This window comes from Sceloporus undulatus, chromosome 8 (genome assembly GCF_019175285.1).
Source record: "Sceloporus undulatus isolate JIND9_A2432 ecotype Alabama chromosome 8, SceUnd_v1.1, whole genome shotgun sequence".
Lineage (NCBI taxonomy): Eukaryota > Metazoa > Chordata > Lepidosauria > Squamata > Phrynosomatidae > Sceloporus > Sceloporus undulatus.
The window spans coordinates 9,562,662-9,582,897 of record NC_056529.1 but is presented as its reverse complement, the minus strand read 5'-3'; the positions used below and the strand labels follow the sequence as shown (position 1 = coordinate 9,582,897).

The following is a 20,236-nucleotide window of genomic DNA, read 5'->3' as shown; positions in this document are numbered from 1 at the left end:
AGTGGGAACCAGGGTCATTTGAACAGGTTCAAACCAATTTGCGATCCGATTTAAAAGGTAGTGGGAATCAGGCCATAGAATCATAGAGTTGGAGGAGACCCCAAGGGCCATCCAGTCCAATCCCATTTTGCCGTGCAGGAACTCACAATAAAAGCACCCCTGATAGATGGCCATCCAGCCTCTGGTTAAAGACCTCCAAAGAAGGAGACTCCGTACTAAATGAATGTTTACCTTTAACATGCACATTTTGAAAAATGCACTGCATCTGGTACCCTCTGGAAGCGAAGAACTGATAATTTTCAGGATAACAGCAGTCATGGCAAGAGTGGAGGATTTAATCCTTTCCTCCTCTGCTACTCATCCTTATCAAACCCTACTGTTATACAGATTCATTCTGTTTGAAACCCGCATTGGATGTACTTAACAGTAGCTGATTGTTGAAACTGTTGTGTATCACAACCTGATGTTTGTCCTTTAAGAGCATGATTGTCACTTTTTCCCCCCACTTGCACTAATGCTGCTATCACTGACCTGTTTGCCCTGCCTCATGCATTATGATTAGTAACAACACAGTTATGATACAATACCATTGCAACCCACCCATCACTGGCCAAATCTCACATTGCAATCACACTCAGACTCAAAGGGTTTCATAGGTTTCACATATCACATATATAGAGAATACCATACTTTATACTTGGCATTATGGTGCCATCCTGTGGTAAAATGGAAGAAGTGTCACTATCTTTATCCCCAGAATAGGACAAAATAAGGTCAGTGTAGATGATAGATGTAGCTTTCTTCTTTATTGTCTTTTTGGATGTGTGTGTGTGCAGAAATGGGTCTCCAAGTGGTGAAAGATGTCTCTTTGTCGTAGCATATAGTTCATCTTACATACATATCTTATTTTATTATGCTTTGCTATTAGTCATTGGAAGGTAAACACAAGCTTAATTTTAAGAAAAACAGATTGCAGTGGTCCCTCCACATCCGCAAGGGTTAGGAGCAAAGGACCCCCGTGAATGTGGAAAAACTGCAAATAAAAAATCCACTATTCTTTTTACCTGAGAGAACACCTCTCTAGGAATCCCCATGTCCTCCAGTGCAACTGTATGGTCAACGCCTGCCAAAGGCTGACCATGCTGGAGGACCTACAAATGCTTAGAGAAGTGTTTTCTCTAGGAACGTCTAAGGTCTGTGGTGGTGAACCTATGGCACACGTGCCCTCTCTGGCATGTGAAGCCATTTCTGAGGGTATGTGGAGAGATGGGAAGGTGGGGAAAACATAGGAACAAGTGCACACCTGTTCCTCTCATCCCCCAACCCCTCCATGCCTTTAGCTGGAATCTATGCCCTATGAGGAGAGACTTGGGGAACTGGGTATGTTTAGCCTGAGGATTGATGGTTAAGAGGTGATATGATAGCTCTGTTTAAGTATTTGAAGGGGTGTCACATTGAGGATGGAGCAAGCTTGCTTTCTGCTGCTCCAGAGACTAGGACCCGGAGCAATGGATGCAAGCTCCAGGAAAAGAGATTCCACCTCAACATTAGGAGGAACTTCCTGACAGTAAGAGCTGTTTGATAGTGGCACGCATAATCTTGGAGTGTGGTGGAGTCTCCTTCTTTGGAGGTCTTTAAACAGAGGCTGGATGGCCATCTCTTTGGATTGCTTTGATTGAGACTTCCTGCATGGCAGAAGGGGGTTGGACTGGATAGCCCTTGGGGTGTCTTCCAGCTCTATCACTCTATGATTCTAAGCCTAGGTGGTGATGATGGAGATATAAATCTGGTCCTCCAGATGTTGACCATAGAGATGTGCTGGAGAACCTAGACGTTCCTAGAGAAAACAGCTCTCTGGGCCTTTGTAGGTCCTCCAGCATGAGTCTATGTTCAGCTTCTGGCAGATTATTGACCATAGAGTTGCACAGGAGGACCTGGAGATTCCTAGAGAGGTCTTCTCGTAGGTTGAAAAATAGTGTTTTTCTTTCCTTTGCAGCCCTTCCCTCCTAATCCCAGTGACTGTGGAGGGACCACTGGATTTGGCTGCAGAGGAAACCACCCCTGTCTGTGTGGCTGCAATGGTTGCTTCCTCCTCTTCCTGTTCCTGTGCCCCCCCCTCCAGAAGGCCAGATGGTACCTCCCTCCTCCTGCCCAGCCTTCATTGCTGAGCATTACACTCTCTCTCCCTTCTTGGGGGTTTGGAGAAGAGCAAGAGGCAGAGAGCTCCCCAAAGGCTGGCAGAAAGGACCCTCTGAGGCCTCCTCCTCCTTCCCTCCTGGTCCCCCTTGTTCCAGGGTGGCATGACCCTTTTTGGCAGCAGTGAAGGGTACTGGAGATGTGAGTAATGCCCAAACCCCATTGTGCATCATGGCTTTTGCATGCAGGGCTGGCAAAGGATGCTGTGCCTCCCCTCCCCAGGAGACAACAAGGGCAGAAGGACAGGGGCTCTCCCCCTTTTAACTGGGTTGGATCATGGATGGCAGGGGTCCTAGGAATCAGCAGGCTTGGCTCAGAAGGAAAGTTTGCTCTGGGGGGTGGTTTCTGTGGCATTCATGTTTGGTTTTGGCTTGTTGAGAAAGGCTTATTTATTAGATTAGATTATATACCTCTGTGTGTGTGTGTATATATATATATATATATATAAATATATTAATTCCTTGCTAGTTTCCATCACCACCCTGATCTAAAGATGGTTATTATGAGCACAAAAATATATGTATATATACATACATATGTATGTGTGTGTAATGTTAATTCCTTGCTGGTTTCCATCACTGCTTTGATCTAAACTTTCTTTAACTGATTTGGTTATTATCAGCACAAATATATATCTATATATCTGTGTGTGTGTGTGTGTGTGTGTGTGTGTGTACACAATATTAATTCCTTGCCAATTTCCCTCACCTCTCTGATCTAAACTTTTTTCCCCCAAGTTGGTTATTATAAGCACAAAAATCACACACACACACACACATACACACACACACACATTATTTTTGTGCTCATTATAACACACACACACACACACATAATTAATTCTTTGCCAGTTTCCATTACATCTCTGAGTTGAGAATTGTAGTTTTGTAAGGCACGTGGTGCCAGAGAGCTCTGGTATCACAACAAACCATCCACAGGGGGAAAGCTGTCCTCAAAGTCTAGTGAAGGGAGCTGACAGACCTGTCATAAATCTCATGCCTCATGACTTGGGGGACGGGCACAAGAAAAGAATGGGAAAAAAAATATTTTGGAAAAGCATGTTCATGCTGACCTAGGCTGCATCCACACTGCAGAAATAATCTGGTTTGATACGACATTAGCTGCCATGTCCCACTGGTATGGGAATGGCAGTTTGCTGTGGCACTAGACCTCAACAAACTCTGGTGCCACAACAAATGACCATTCCCAGAATTCCATAGCATTGAGCCATGGCAGTTAAAGTGGTGTCAAATTGGATCCTTTCTGCAGGGTGGATGCAGCCTGTTTTTTTTATCAGAGACAACTCCTCTCTACGAATCTCCAGGGCCTCCAGTGCAATTTTATGCTCAACATCTGCCAGAAGTTGATCACAGAATCATGCTGGACAATCTACAAAGTATTTTCTCTAGGAACCTCTATGTTCTCCAGCATAACTCTAAGGTCAATGTCCAGCAGAATTGTGCTGGAGGACTTCTTAGAGAGAACATATGAGCAAAACTGCAAATGTCAAAGCTGCAAATGTCGAAGGCCAACTGTACTTCTTTTGCTCAGCTTGCCCCTTGCTGCTTGGACTCTCATCTGCTCTGCACTTTCCCTCTCATTGTCACATCTTTCCCTTAATGTTTAGATCTGGACATGGCACGGGAACCAAAACTGAGCCATACAAGACCTGGTCAGAAGAGGCAACATAGTGGAAGCCTATATCCGTGAGTCTTTGCCATCACTTTCTCTCAGGCTGATGATCTCCCTGCTGATAATAGTTTTAGCAACCCTCGGTTGGATTTCCATTTGGGGCAATTGTGCTGTTGCGTAAACGGTTGTGTTCATGGGGCCAGATTGTCACTTGGCGGATGAAATTCCTATCCCCTGAAGGGGTTTGCCAACATAAAAACAAAGTAACCCATGGATTTTTGGGTTGATCCTCTTTAATTTATTTAGTAGTGCTCTGCAACTGATGTTAGCAAGACTGGAGAAGAGAGAAAGGTCTGTTCAGAATTAAGACAGATGGAGTGAGCTCAGGTACACCCTCCTGGATAGAAGATACCAGACCATGTGTATAATAGAGTCATATATGTTTGTATATGTGTGAATATGGGAGACAGGGGATGCTAATAGATTGCACAGGTGAGATAACTGGTCCAGTACAGGGCATCTAACTGCACTGCATTTTAAGCAACAAGGAAAGTTGTTTCAAGGAACTGTGAGTGCAGTATCTGCAGGAACAGTTACATTACTTTCATAACAGTCCTGGTTACAACTTGTGGAATCATGGGATATATAGTTTGACAAGGTACTTAGACCTCTCTGCTACATAGCTTTAGTGTATGCCTACAGAGAATTTAAGTACCTCACCACACCACAGAACCCAAGATACTATAGGATGTAGCCACGGCAGTTAAAGCAGAATGAGACAGATACATGAAACTACATTTTTATCTTTGTAATGTGGGTGCATGGGGCTGCTTGGTGGAACAGAGATGCTGGCACCCAAAAGAATCATTATGACATGAAAAGCAGTAGAAACATTTTTGAAGGGATATAATGTGGGGCTTAAGTAGAAATGTGTTTATTTCTATTTTACCTTCCTTCCAAAGTGCCCAAGGGAGCTTATAAGGTTCCTCCTTTTATTAAAATAAGCACCCATCAAGGTAAGTGAGGGAACCAATGAACTTTATGAATGAGTAGGGAGGGATTTGAACCTGGCTCTCTCTAGTCCTATTCCAACATCCTATTCACAGCACTTCATGGTATTCCCATGCCTAGTAAAAAAAAAAAAAAAAGGTCCTGACTCAAAAAGTTGTACTGTACTTGGTCTACTGTCGTGCACCAAATTTCTGGAGTTTTCTTTTGTTCAGAAGTACATTTCTCTGGTATGATTATAGTATTTTCTCAATTTACCGCTATTGGATTTTTTTCCCAGACCAAAAAAACTACACTGCTGTCATAACAATGGAAGAATGCACAACCAGACTTAATCTTTCCCCAGAATGCACAAGAGATAAGCAGATCCAGCCTTGCACTGCGCATCTGTTCAGGACTATTGTTTTTGCACTGCAGTTTGAAATATGAGAGATAGAGAGCAATGAGGCACTCAAAGGTTTACTGAGCTATTTCAGGGGATGGTGAAAATTTCAACTGTTAATTACCTTGTCAGCATTCAGCGTCATGGACTGCTTCTCTCAGGGCCAGCCGCAGCACACAGTACAATTGGAATATAGAGAACTGCCTTATACTGAATCAGGCCATGGCTTCATCTACTCCAGTGGTACTCATCCGTTGGTCCTTCAGATGTTTTGGACTTCAACTCCCAGATGTCTCAGCCAGTATGGTCAATGTTCAGGAATTGAGGCATCTGAAACCTCAAACTTCATCTAGACCATTGATCTAGCCTCATGTTGAGGGCTCTGAGTGGCAGCTGGTCTCCTGGTTTGCAGACTGATTGTTTCCTAGTTCTGCTTATTATTATCACAATATTGCACTGGCTCATTGGGAATCATCTGGTCCGTTCCAATTTTGTTGAAATTCATTTCCTAGCATTCCTCATATTTGGCTTTCGTGACTAGGGCTGATGGGACTTAGTCCAATAACATCTGGAGATCTGCATTTCTCCCCATCCTTGTACTGGGTGATGCTGGGAAAAGAAACACAGAAGCCATCTTGGTGGAGCATCTATGCAACATTAAATTTGTTTTTCAGATGACTACTGTAATATGAAAAAAAAGACAGGAAAATCTAGTTAGTCTGTTTGCCTTCTGACTTATGGTGACTGTAAGGTGAATTTACCATAGGGTTTTCTTGGCAAGATTTGTTCAGAAGAGGCTTGAGTCACCCAAGTTCACCCGGTCGGTTTCCCTGGCTATGTGGGGATTTGAACCCTGGTCTCCAGAATCTAAGTCCAACACCCAAATCACTACACCATGCTGTTAGTCTAGTTTGTCTCAAATGGGAATCGGTTATCTATGGTTAGGCTCCAGTGATTTTTTTCTGTTTCTACCATGTAAATCCATCCCGAGGAGAGTAATGGCCACTCTCTTCCCAAGTAAAATATTGGCCTGTCAGAAAGAATGGGGTCATCTTTGACAGTTGTTGTCCCATTTCTCTTGCTTTTGGTAACGGCGGTAGATAAAGGAACAGCCTCTGTTATCTTTTATTACTGTTGTACTTCTTCCTCTTTGACGCTCACATGGAGCTTGTTCTGCTGCCAAGAAAACTGTTCAGAACCATGGGTTTAAACAAGGATGGGTTTATTTATTTATTTGGCTGATAATGAAAATTATTTGGCTGCAGCTGTTTGAGCAGGAAAGCCATTATGTGTGCTGGGAGTGGGGAAGCAGGAGCTACAAAATGGTTTCTTTCCGCTTAGATTTGCTTGGCTCCTAGGAGTAATTAGCCAAGCATCATCCCAGTTGAATCTATCTGTTTCAAGGGCCAGCTATGTGTAGCACCGACAGCATTCCTGATTAGGGCAGAATCAGATCCAGAATCAAGGCAAGACAAGACAAGCTGCAGAAACTTTGAAGACTAAATGAACAGGCAAGCTCTGGAACAAAAATCTGAAGTGAGATTCAAGCTCCAGGAAGCCAGTGAGGAAGAGAGGCAGGCAAATATTGGTACCGTATATATATGTGTGTGTACAAGTTTACCTCATGTATAAGTCAAGGGAAGGTTTTAAGATGAAAATCATGGATTTTGATATGACCCGTGGATAAGTCAAGGATCTAAATGGGAAAACACCACTTCCCTCCCTCCTCCTCTTCTGGACTTCTCCTGACCACTTAGCAACTCTTTCCTGGTGCTGGAGGAGAATGCTTTAATATCAGATCTGGAAGGGAAAGAAGTGGATTTAAATGTGGAGTTTGGTGGGAGAGAAGGCTTTAACATTGGATCAGGAAGAGAACAAAGTGGATTTAAATGTGGGATTTGGTGGGGACAGAAAGCTTTAACATCAATTTGCGAAGAGAATAATCTCTTTCACACAGAGACACAAACACACTCCCTGCTGGCAGCTCTTTTAGAAATCACTGCTGAGATACATGGTGGTTCTTTTCTCAGGACCTTTCTAAGCACTGTTACTGTATTGACCAGTATCTAAGTCGACCCAGGATTTTAGGGTCAATTTTTGGGCATAAATTTCTCAACTTAATGTTGAATATATACGGTATATTTCCAATATTTTCACCAGTCCATCTCTTTTGCCTTTGCAGAGCAGCCTGGAATGCTGTAGAGATTTGAGTGAGAATGGTGCATGGGCTGTGCATTTTTGCATGTCATGTTTTACTTAAAGGCCTTTTTAAAAAGTTGGCAACTCTAGCCTGTTGATTCATTCATATCCTGCTCTGTCGGTCTCCTTAAGTGGAACGTGACGAGTCTGAACAGGAGCCTCTCCATACATAGGCTCTCTCCATGCAATTTGCATGTTGATTTTTTTCAAACGTGGAGAACCTCTATGTGTAGCAGAAGCTCTCCTTATAGTTCTCCATGTGAGGAAGACAACAGAGATGAAGGTTGAGAGGCGCAAGGCTAATCAATCAGATTTAATGAGAACTGGCATAGTTCAAAGTCATAGTTCAGTACTCAAAACTCTACACTATGCAGTTGCTCTATGCCTGATGAACATGTAAGCCATAGAACAGTGAATGCTAAAGCAGGGTTGAGGAATGCATGGCCTTCCAGATGCTGGTGCCATCATGATCTCTTACTGCTGGTTATGCTGGCTGGGGTGGATGGGAGCTGCAGTTGAGCGACTTCAGGAAGGCACCTGGTTCCTACCCCTGTGACAGAGTGTGCTAAAATAGGTCAGACAACATCCATGCTCAGATCTGTGGCCTTGTGAGAACTATTTCCCTCTGTAATTTGTAAGAATAAGAAACCAGTAGACAAGACTACCAATCTAACAGGGAAACAAAGGGACTGAATAAAAAGTCTCAAAATAACTTCTAGGAGCAAACAATGGCTGCACTATAACAGCTTTTCTGGAATTCCTGGCTCCAGCTATCCTTGTTGCTGCCAATGTGATGTTTCAGTGTGCCTTTAAAAGGAAGGGTGTTGCTATTGCTGGCCAGCACAAGCCACTCTTAAATCTCTGTGAAATACTGTAGTCCCCTTTGTCCTATAACCCAGGGTAACAAATCCTGGGAGTTAAATGCTACCCAGACTTCATGTCTCCTCCTCTTCCTCCTCCAGCACCATTTGGGCACTCTGAGGGTCTGGCATGTACTGGGTTAAGGAGCTCAGTCATTCCTAGGCACACACACAGTTTGTGAAAGAGGAGGGCCATTCTCTCCCACACACTTGAGTTTGAACAATTCACAAACACAGAAGCCTGCCTTGTCAGATGTTCCACTTCCATCACATAGGCTCTTGCCTGTGATTGCTCATGCCACCATAAATCATTTAGCCTCTAATGTGACACATATTTTCCTAGCCATTTTGCTGCTATTGACTAAACACAGCTGCTCATCCAGAAATAGCACTTGGACAATCTCCCAAGTGCTTCCACTTAACTTTCTAAAATTGACTGTTTGTCTTTAGATGGCTTATCTTCAAATGAACCTCTCATCATTTCATCTCTTTTATGCCGTTCTTCTGTGTACGGTTTCCACCATCTTTTTATTCTACTTGGTCATGTAATGTGTGCCTCTGCTATTTGTAGAGTGTCCCCACACTTGGTTTACTTTTCCCTTTGATTTCTCAGATCTTGTGGAAGAGGTCTTTTCTTCTTCCTTTTTTATTGTCACCTTCTGTTTCTCTGAGTTGATTATCATAGTAGTTCTTTTTGTCACTTACAATTAATTGAACAGTTGCATTCAGGGTTCTGACTTTATTTCTACCACCTTTTACTTTTGCCTCTTGCCTGTCCATAACTGCTTGAAGAGTTTCATCTGTCACCTGTTGAGGCTTCTCTTTCTTTTTGGCTGCAGACTGTGTCTTTTTGCATTTCTCTCTGACAGTTTCCCTGGCTTCAGTCCAGTTCTTCTGGCTCCTGTTTGACAGGATCATAGGTCCTGCTATGCTTGCTAAACATATACTTTGTATACTGGATGATGGGATATACTGCACTATTGGTGATGCTGGTTGGAAAGATTATCTTCTTTAATGAGCAGATGTGAGGGGGAGGTAATAATTGCTGTAAACTGTCAAGATTAGTTTGGTGGGAATGCTTGGTATGAGGAAAAAAGGGTAGCCCCAGGAAATACAGTATTCCCTCCATTCTCGCGGTCTTGAGATTCATCTATGCGCGAGGGACAAACGGAGGGGGAAACGATGGGGCACGTGTCCAAGGCGCATGTGCATGCATGCAGCCACATGCTTATATTCAAGTCCTGTGCTTTCCTCGCAATCGTAGGAAGGATTTTCAGACAAAATTGAGTAGATGCCATCACTAACCCATCCAAAAAGCGCGATTGACTGTGATCGCGCAAAAGACTTTGAGATGATGTTGCACAGATCCCGTCATTAACCTGTCATTAAAGCAACATTGGCTGGCATTTTGCATTAACAGAAGTTCATGTTATTGCAATGCCTCTTTAATGATAGGTTAATGATAAGATCGGGGCTATGATTTGAAAGCCTTTTGCGCTATCACAGTCACACTTACTATTACTACTATTATTATATTTATTTGTATTCCGCTCTTTCCCCAGAACTGGGACTCAGAGCGGTCAACAATATTAAAAGAACAATACAACTAAAAACATAGAAAAGAGGTGTGTTACAAAGGAATTAAATTACAAAATTAAAATATATTGCTATTAAAAGAATTAAATACATTTTTAAAAGATAAAATTGTTTAAAACACTTTAAAATGAATTCTGCATTCGGTCCCTATCTAGGGCTCCATTCGCACTACAGAAATAGTCCGGTTTGACACCATTTTAACAGCCACGGCTCAATGCTATGGAATTGTGGGAATGGTAGTGTGCAGTGGCACCAGGGTTTGTTGAGGTCTAGTGCCACAACAGACTACCTTTCCCACAATTCCAGTGGCAGTGAGACATGGCAGTGAAAGGAAATTATTTCTGCAATGTGGTTGCAGCCTAGGTTGGCACAAACAGGCTTTCGCAAATTATTATTTTCTTGTTCTCCAAACGCATGAGGCATGAGATTTATTACAGGCCTGTCAGCTCTCTTCACTATACTTCCTTGACAGCTTTCCCCCCCTTTTTTCTTCATTTGAATCTGAGGGCTAGACTGTTCCTGTTCAAAACCTACCAAGCGTGAAATTTAACATTAGAAATCTCTAACAGAAGACAGCAGAATGCTGAGGCATGCCAGCTCTGCAGCTGGAGTAAGAATCTAGTCTTCACTAAATAAGGTTTCTGGAAAAATAGGTATTGGTGCCCCCAAATCTAAATCTCAGAACTTCTATTAGGTATCACAGTTCACCTTATTATTATCTACCTTTGGCATTCACAGGTTACAGAAACCAGCCCCCCCCCCTTTTAAACCATTTCTCTTTATTCAAATGTACCATAAGAAACTATGCAGAGTATAATACAGAAGTTAAACTAGTAAGGTATGTATATTGTAGTCAACTGTGCTGAAGTTCCAACATGAACCACTTTTGGAGCAGAGAGGCAATACAGAAATAGAAAATCGGCATGATGTAGAGCTTAAGAGTATTTGACCAGAACTGAGGTTCAAACCACTGCAGATTGGAACTAAATGAGCATCCAACTTTTTCTTGGACTGTATGTCATGACTGCAGTTGGAATTGGGACGGAGGTAACCAGGGTTGGAAAAGTGGCAAGCAATTATGTGCAAGCAAAGCAAATCACAGAGTTATCATCCTCTCTTCTTTGCAGCTGTGACCTGGACTATGAGATCTATAAAGATGATTTGCCATACAGGTAAGATTGGTCTCCCTCCTTCACGAATTGTAACCCCCTCTTACTCATTAATGTAATAGGTGTCCTAAGTTTTTTTGGGTTTAGTTTTAAAAAGAAATCCCAAGACCACAGTGTGCCTCTCACTTGAATCTGGGATCATGTTTTAAGGGACTTCTGCTAATGAACCTTTCCTGTTCCTACAGGGTTTATGAATACCAAAAGATCCCTCCCCTCATCAGTCACATTCCTGTCAAAACCAGACGAAGCCACCTAGGGTCTGGGGGTAAGACCAGCCTGGGCCCAGGATTGCGAGGAAACAACTCCATGGCAGGCCGTACAAAACGTGAGTGTTTTGTGGTAGAGATCCTAAGAGGTATAGGCTGACCATATTTCCTTGAGACCAGAACGGGACATTGGGTTGGCAAAAACGGAACAGGGTTATGAAATACAGTGCGTAAGTGCCAACCGTGGACTTGCCATCCGTGGATTTGAGCGTCCGTAAATGGCAAACCCCGGCTTTTTCAGTGGGTGCATGTGCACACAGTGGTGTGTGCAGGTGCAAGCTTGTACACAGGTCCATTGAAAAGAACGGTACCCACGTTTTTGCTAGCCACAAGGGGGGACAGATCCCCCGTGGATATCAAGGGAAGACCATATTGTATATTTTATACTGTAGGCTGCCGTCATGTAGCTTGATCCATTCACAGTCTTTTTGTTCCAGTGAGAGCAGAAGAGTTACACTGTATTAAAGGAGAATTAAGCCAGATCAAGGTCCAGGTGGATAACTTGCTGGAGAGCCTGGATCGGATGGATCAGCGACGAGACCACAATGCAGGTGAGGGGTTACACTTCTGGCTTCCATGATCTATTAACTTTTGTTTACAAGGGCCCCCAACAACCACCCAAAGCCAGCCTAAGGTGCACAACAGTGGTATAGTAGATGGAAGTCCATACAGGTTAGGTATCCTTTATCTGGAATGCCAAAATTCAAGACTTCAAAATCCAAATTTGTTCACATGGGTAGCTGAGATAGTGACATCTTTGCTTTCTTATGATTCATTGTACACAAACTTTGTTTCATGCATAAAATTATTTAAAAATATTGTGTACAAAATTACCTTCAGGCTATGTGTATAAGGTGTATATAAAGAAAAATGAATTTCATATTTTTGGATGCCATTTCCAAAATATTTCGTTATGTATATGCAAATATTCCAATATCAGAGGGGGGGGGGAGAAACGCTGAAATTCAAAACACTTCTGGTTCCAAACATTTCAGATAAGGGGGACTCAGAGTGTATACCCTTTATGTGTAAAGAACAGGGGTATCTGAACAGCCCAGGAAACTGTTTTCAGTACCAGACCTAAGCTCAGTCCTTTTATATACAGTGGGTCCTTGTTATCTGCTGGGGTTTGGTTCCAGGATCCCCCTGGACAACAAAATCCATGGATGCTCAAGTCACATTGAATACAATGGCATAACAAAATGGTGTCCATATTAAGGTTTCCATAAGCCAGACATTACTTGAAGGCACACAACAATAGCCACTTAAAGAGAAGTGGACTTTTTGGCCACCAAATTGTTTTGTTGTTGTTGTTGATTTAAAAGCTGTTGCAGTCCTTTTGGCGTGCGGTGCAGTTCATATACAAGTTGGTTTCAAATGCATAGTCTGAAGGCACATCAGGACATGACTGTGCTAAAACTAAACAAGACAGAAGTCTGAAACAAGACTCAGTATTTGGACTGGAGACTTGCTTTTGCTGTCCTAGGTTCCCTGATGGAAGATTTAAGTATAGTAAAATTTAAATACCCTGAAGATCTGTGATTTCATCACTGGGTTGTCCCACCAATGTAGCAAAACACGACTATTCCATACCTTCTTTGCATTTGTAGTTGCTGTGACCAGTTGTATCACCTATAAACCAAGCTTCTGGTGACAAACCTCTCCTTCTCTAGCTAGCCTAATTCTCTAATGGCAGATACACAATATGTCCCCTTTGCCATACTGAAGCCTTACTAGCTTGATAGAACCTGTCAGTGCTTGCACTCCGCTGGCACAACTTTCGAATGTCCAGGGTTATGTCACTTCACAGTGAGGCAGCAGAAGGGCAGAAATAAAATAAAGGGACCAGCATGATTGTTTGACCCTCCTGGCACAAACTTCTCTGAATCCACAGGTTCCAAGGACAGCAAGAAGAAAACTCCAGCCAGTGGAGAGGCTTCATGCCCAGCAGGGGACCCAGTGCAAAGGACAGAAAATGATGGGCATGCTGCTCTACAGGATGTTGACAGTGCAGATGAGAGCACAGATACTGAAGAGGCGGTAGGTAGCCAGACTGACATCTATGCAGCCTTAGGAGTTTATTGCATGTGAGTTTATCGTTAGTTAATCCCATCAGTATCCTGGGGAAATCGTGCAATTGTGTCAAACAATTTCACACAACATCGCACAAAACCCACCATTAAAGTGGTCACAAAGAAGCATTAACACACATCTTTTTACTTTCAGGATTTCAGCAACAATGCATTTCCAATATACCTTTATTTGCACAATTGCGTGTGATAATCATTTGTGCAATTACTCGCCATTTATTTTTATTTATTTATTTTTGCTTTATGTGGGATGCTTTAAATGCACTTTAATGTCTCTTTAATGCTGAAATTAACCCCAATGTGATAAACTCCAAAGAAAAGTTGCAAAATGGAAAGTAACTGGGCAAGTTACAATTTCTCCTTTGTTGGAAATTCAATAATACTGGAGCTGATGTCCAGCAAGTTGTGTAGTGTGTAAAGTTTTATACATGAAGTCCACTGTCAACCCAGAGAGCACTATCACAGCCATTTACTGGCCAGGGCTGGGGAGGCAACCAACCAGGGCTCATCATGAATGCAGATCTGCAACTAGAAGAAGAATGAGCTTGTTTATCTCAGATTTCCAGTGAGTTGTTCACTGGGAGAAAGTCTTCATTCTTATTTCCCTTCTGCAGGCAAAACAAACAAATGAATAGATCACAGACAATGGTTTCTCTTCAGATTGTATAAATGTCTGCAGCCAAAACAGGCAGTGCCTGACTATGGCAACAGTCCTGGGGAAGAGAGTGGGATGGGGATGGACATTGCTCAAGGAGCTAGTGAATACCTCCTTGCAGAATGTTTTTTTAATAAAAGACATACATGCACATTAAGTCCAAGTTATACATGAATATGTCACCAACAGGATTTCAGCATGGACATTTTTGGATGGGGGGGGGGCACACAAAAAACTGGAAACCTCTCCAACTGAAGCAAAGCCAGCCCAAGTTTTACCCCTCAGGCATTCACATGTCTCATAAGAGGAAGCAATAAAATCCATGTACACTAGTGAATTTTTTAGTCTCTGATCACTACACCACAGTTACTCTAGTAAGCATACTTTACTATGCAAAGACAGTGCTCCCCTTATTGCTGTTCTGTATTTAACATGCCTGGAGCATCTATGACCTGTTTTATGTACAAAACATATTGCCTTGGGTCACCCCAATAATGTCCATGGCAAGAGCCCACAGGTCCTCCTTCCAAATTCTTTACAGAACCAGTAGGCAAGAACAATTATTTTGTAGTTAAGGCAGATCATTTCCTAACCCTTCTACCATCTGCTTGCCAGGTCCAATAACTTACAGGGCTCCTGTTCCCTTAGTAACAGTGTAGTAGAGAGAGTTTTAGCGAGCAACACCTGCTGAATTTCTTTATATCTTCTACACAACCATTTGTGAGCCAGTATAGTGCAGTGGTTTGACCATTGGATTTTTACCATGGAGACCACAGTTCAAATCTCGGTTCAGCCATGGAACCCACTGAATGACTTTGGGCAGGTCACAGTCTCAGCCCAAAGGATGACAACAATGGCATCTTTAATGTTGGTGTCATGCTGTGCGGGTGCCTGGCAACACTGTGCGTGTGTGCCACCCAACTGCCCAATTCTACCTGGCAACTGTAGCAGATAGTAAGTTATTAATCATTTAACATAATTAAATACCAAGAACATTAAACTATATGTATATGAAAGCATATGCAGAATTATGCTTCAAGGACTACGCGTATAAAGCATTTTGTTTCATTTCAGGCAAGGAATCACACACTGGATGCCAAAGGCAGCAACTGAATAGACCAGGAGTGCTCTGATCTCTTGCCCAGCGTTTCTTTTCCTATGTGTTGTATTTCTTTCAATGCCTCCAGCTGGATCTGACACCAGTTACCTGCAAATAGTGCTAGTGCAGAGGAGAAAAGATGTCCTTCACAATCTCATTAGCACCTTTATCTGGCCTGGCAGAGAGAGACTCCTGTGATGTGCTGCTGAGGGAAGAAAAAGCTTGGTGTTCTTTGTCGGTGAAAATTTTTAAAAACATGTCAGTTTGGGAAGGGGAGGGAAAACAGGCAACATGAGTTCACAATTGAACCCGTTCGCCACTGAGCAGAAATAAAGCTGTATCAATCTCTTACAGTTATAACTCATCGCTTTTGTATTACTGGCAAGGCAAAACTCTTGGTCTAGAAGTAATTGATTGAAAACAACAAATTACATGTACTTAATTTTTTCCCCAATAACCAAGGAATGACTAGGTCGCATTATAATTATAGCATAACAAGGGGAAACTGTGATGATTCTGTTTATGAGACTTGAGCATAGTTCGTGCCATAAGCCAACTGGTTTTAACATTCTGATGATGTTTTTAAAGTAGCTAAAAGCAACCTTTAGTTACTTTTGAATGAGACTTTCTGAAAAAATGAAAATATGGTTACTCTACAGAAAACAAATCTTGTTGAAAGAGTGCTTCCTTTTAATTTCATTATCTGATAGGTAGACCAGGAGGAGTAGGTCTTGCAAATATTTATCAATGAAAGGCAGAAACTTAAACCTGCCATCTTAGAATCATAGAATTGGAAAAGCACTCCCGATAGATGGTCATCCAGCCTCTGTTTAAAAAACAGTGGAAGCAATGTGTTCCACTGTCGAAAAGTTCTTGCCATCAGAAATATCTTCTTAATGTTTAGGTGGAATCTCTTTTCCTGTTGCTTGAATCCATTGCCCTGGGTCCAATTTTCTGGAGCAGCTTGCTGTATCCTCAATACAACACCCCTTCAAATACAGCATAGCTATCAGGTCACCCCTTAACCTCCTCTCCAGGCTTAACATACCCAGCTTCCTAAGCCACTCCTCACAGGGCATGCTTTCTAGACTTTTCACATCTTTGTCACCCTCTTCTGGACATGTACCAGCTTGTCCACATGCTTCTTGAAATGTATTGCCAAAACTGGACACTGTATTCCAGGCGAAGCCTGACCAAAGCAGAATGAAGTGGCATTATTATTTCCCTGGATCTAGACACTATACTTGTATTGATGCAGCCTAGAATTGCATTGGCTTTCTTAGCTGCCACATCACATAGCTGTGATCCACTAAGACTCCTAGAGTCAAGCCTTGGGTCACCCATCTTATATCTATGCATTTCATTTTTACTTTCCAAGTGTGGTATCCATTTCTCTCTGCTGAAATTCATTTTCTTAGTCCTGGCTCAGCTTTCCTATCTGTTAAGGTCATTTTGAATGATTTAGTGTCATCTGCAAATTTGATAAGCATGCCCTCTATTCCATCACACAAGTCACTGATAAAGATGTTGAACAGCACTGAGTCTAGGATTTGCTGGCTTTCTTTCTACCCCTCCATCTTCCAGAGGCCACAGCCCATCAGTTTCTTAGAGCAGCTGTTCTGCAAAGGACCTATTTGATTAAAGACTGCATCAATCTAAAATAAATGTTCCTGACAGCTTCCACAAAGAACACAGGGGACAGTATCCTGAAGGTAGTTGCTACATCTCAGAAATGTATAATGTACTTTAAAGTGTGTTTGATAATATTGAAGCTTTACTATCATTAAAGACATCCACAAACCATGATAAAACTATCCACCTTGACTAACTGTCCTGGCCTGCATTCACCACCTTTGCAGCAATACCAGTTTTAATTCTTATATCCAGTCAGGGCTGGCCCCAAAGGCATTTTTTTAAAGTATATATGTACCAGCCATTTAGGGCAATTAGAACAAGATGGAGGACAGGAAATAAAACCGATATAAATGTAGCCTATTTCCTAAAGGAAATAATGCTAGCTCTCCTGTGTTTGCAGGTGTGCAGTAACCAAAACAAACAAAAACTAGGCCCAAGCCAACGATCAGCACTTTCTGAGATGCTTGACCTCAACAGGAGCTCATTGCAGAGTGCAGAAACACAACCCAGTATGCACTATTTAGCAACAAAGCTCTGACCAACATAAAATAAGGTGCAGGCACAGTTGACTTCTTCCCAAGTCCTTGGAGGCTTTGATCTTCCTGTTGCAAAATACATTTACAACAGAAGCTCTGACTTCTGTCAACATACACTGTCTGCTACCTACAATCCACTTCTCCAACAAACACTCTACAAACCCTCCAAAACACCAACTCCTCTCTTCAACCCAGACCTGTCCTGGATTCCAGAGCCCTTATACACAGTGATGATACCATTAGGGTTGACACCTGGTGTTTCTTAACATTTACAGCCATCGAAGTTATTTTACCACTTCTTAAAGGGACATTTTGCCCAACTAATAATGGGTTTCTCTAAGATGCCAGCCGCAGGTGCTGGCGAATGTCAGAAAGAAACTCTTCTAGAACATGGCCACATAGATCAAAAACCCACAAAAGACTATGGATTCTGGCCATGAAAGCCTTTGACTTCACAAATAACGGAGGTATATATATATATAATTAAAATTGATATATATTAAAGAATGGAATTAAACCTAACAAATGCCACCAGGAAGAATTCAGAGTTTGCATTTAAAAACTACTGCTTCCCTCAGTGCAAAACCCACCGGTTTTCTCTGCCAAGTAGTTGTGAAGCCATCTCTAAGGGTCTATGTACATTTGCAAATGAATCAACACGTTTTCCAAGGGTAATCAATAAATTTTGGGAGAGAGATGGTGGCATCATTTTCTTAAGGCAGGGCCTCTGCTCAGACACAACACCAGCAACCAAAACTCCAGGCAGTAACAAAACTTTTATTTTCTTGTAACCTAGTTTGACATTAACTGTTCATAGCAAAATGGATACCAACTGTAGTTAAAAAGAAAAATCTTTCTAGCTGTTTTCTCCAACCTGGTGCCATTGGGTATTTTGGATTGTATCTCCTGATGGATAGGAACAACAGAGTTCTAGTCCAGCACATCTGAAGAGCACCAAGTTTGGGGAGACAGTGATAAATCAAAACATGAATAATGGCATCAGTCCATTATTTCACAGAAAGCAGTTTGAAAGTATCCCTGGGTTGGTCTATTGTTGGTGTGTGCTTCTCCTCAAGCCGTTCTGGTTGGACGTTGTGCCTTTGCCTTGCAGAAGTACCCAGTTCAAATTCTCCGGACTCCTCACACACGCTCAAGGCCAAAGGCCCATCTTCCGATGCAGATACTGCTGCTAGTCCTTGGAGAAAGGCATGCCTGGTTCCAGACACAAAGTGGGCAAGGAGGTGCATACAGCCTAGTCTTCCCTGGATGCAGTCCTTGGGGACCTAAAGCCAGGATGCTCACATTCACTCAACCTGGGAAAGACTTGTGGAAAGAGAGACTCCAAGGGCTGAAAAGGAGTGTAGTGGGATCCACACTCTTGAGCTGCACCCACACTGCAGCAATCTGATTTGACACCACGCTTTGGAATTCTGGGAAATGCAGTTTTTGGAGCCATTTAGTAGTTCTCACAATGGCATATCATGGAGCCATGGCGGTTCATGCAATCGGATAGTGTTAAAGGTAGCTTTTGGAACCATTTGGCAGTTCCTAGAATCACATAGCATGGAGCCATGGCAGTTCATGCTCTGGAATTCTGGGAAATGTAGTTTTTGGAGGCATGTAGCCATCCCCAGAATCCCATAGCATGGAGCCATGGCAATTCATGCGATCGGATTGTGTTAAAGGTAGTTTTTGGAGAAGTGTGATGGCATGGAGCCGTGTCAAACAGGGCTGTGGTGCGGACGCAGCAGATGCCGACTCTGCCTCTCAGAAGCCTCCAGTTTTGAACTCCCTGGAAGAGTCTGGAGGTGAAGCTGGAGCCCTGTCCTGTCCCTCGCCATCGTCCTCCTTGTCCTCGGGGCCCACCGTTGGCCCCTGGTCTTCCTTCTTTGGGCGCAGGGCGCGGAGGAGGCTCTGCCGGAGGAGCGGATAGAGGCGCTGGCAGCCGTCGAGGCCCAAGCGGAGGGCGGTGGCCCAGCTCTCGGCCTCTCCTCCTCCTCCTCCGCTGCCCAGGAGCCCGGCCACTTGGTTGAGGGAGGGCAGCAGGGCCAGAGTGAGGTGAGCTCCTCTTCTGCCGGCCAGGCGCTCCTCAGCCTCGCTGGGCTGCAGCAGCCACTCTCCTTGAGGCCCCGGTTTCCGGCAGAGAGCGCAGGCGGCCACCAGGTCATAGAGCTCCACTCCGGCGTCGGCTAAGGCCAGCCCCGCGGCGCAGAGAGCGGCGGCCAAGGCGGAGCCTCCGTCCTGCAGCAACAGGGCGCTGACTTCCAGCTGGGCCCGAGGGTAGCGCCCCAGGCGGACGCAGGGCTCCAGCGCCTCCTGCAGCGCCAGGCCCAGCTCCGGCTCCCGCTCCGCCGGGTGGCAACGGGCCCCGCGGCTGGAGAACGGCGCCCGACGGAACTCGCACAGCAGCCGGCCCCGGGGCTCCCCCGCCGGCGCTCCGGGGCCGCCGCCAGCCTCCCTGGGCCCGGCCACCGAGCAGAGCACCTTGGTGCCGGCCTCCAGCTCCACGTAAGCGGAGCCCTTGGCCTGGCTCAGCAGCCCCACGCGGGCGAACAGCGGCTGCAGGCGGGAAGGGTCACGGCCGGAAGTCCGTACTGCTTCCGCTTTGCCATCGCCGCCCGCCCTCACGAACAGCAGCGGAGACTGAGACTCCTCCGGCCCAGGAACGCGGCGGTGGTCCAGCGGCATGGCCTCCGCGCCAGGACCGGAAGTGAACCCAAGCGCCGCCGCTTCCGCTTCCCACGACCTTCCTGCCCCGCAGCGCCCCCTGCCGCCTCGGAGGGCTCCAACTGGGCTCTTAAGGCCTCGCGGACTCCAGCTCCCACAATCCCAGTCTATTAGCCAACATGGCTGAGGCTTCTGGGAGATGAAGTCCGAACGCTCTTAAAGGGCAGAGTTTAGGGACCGTTACTA

At 44.1% G+C, this 20,236-nt stretch overlaps 2 protein-coding genes across 2 annotated transcripts; one reads left to right on the top strand and one right to left on the bottom strand.

The window, feature by feature from the left end:
* The first annotated feature begins 2,124 nt into the window (after window positions 1-2,124).
* Window positions 2,125-15,505, top strand: LOC121914519 (RNA-binding Raly-like protein). Its single transcript, XM_042438001.1, has 7 exons — window positions 2,125-2,337; window positions 3,824-3,902; window positions 11,001-11,045; window positions 11,228-11,367; window positions 11,746-11,859; window positions 13,203-13,348; window positions 15,128-15,505. The coding sequence occupies exons 1-7, from the start codon at window positions 2,301-2,303 to the stop codon at window positions 15,164-15,166; spliced, it is 600 nt and encodes a 199-aa protein (XP_042293935.1). The 5' UTR covers window positions 2,125-2,300; the 3' UTR covers window positions 15,167-15,505.
* A 2,575-nt stretch (window positions 15,506-18,080) lies between these two features.
* On the bottom strand, window positions 18,081-20,039 carry EXOSC6 (exosome component 6). The gene has a single exon (XM_042438000.1). The coding sequence runs from the start codon at window positions 20,009-20,011 to the stop codon at window positions 19,091-19,093; it is 921 nt and encodes a 306-aa protein (XP_042293934.1). The 5' UTR covers window positions 20,012-20,039; the 3' UTR covers window positions 18,081-19,090.
* Between the last annotated feature and the right edge of the window lie 197 nt (window positions 20,040-20,236).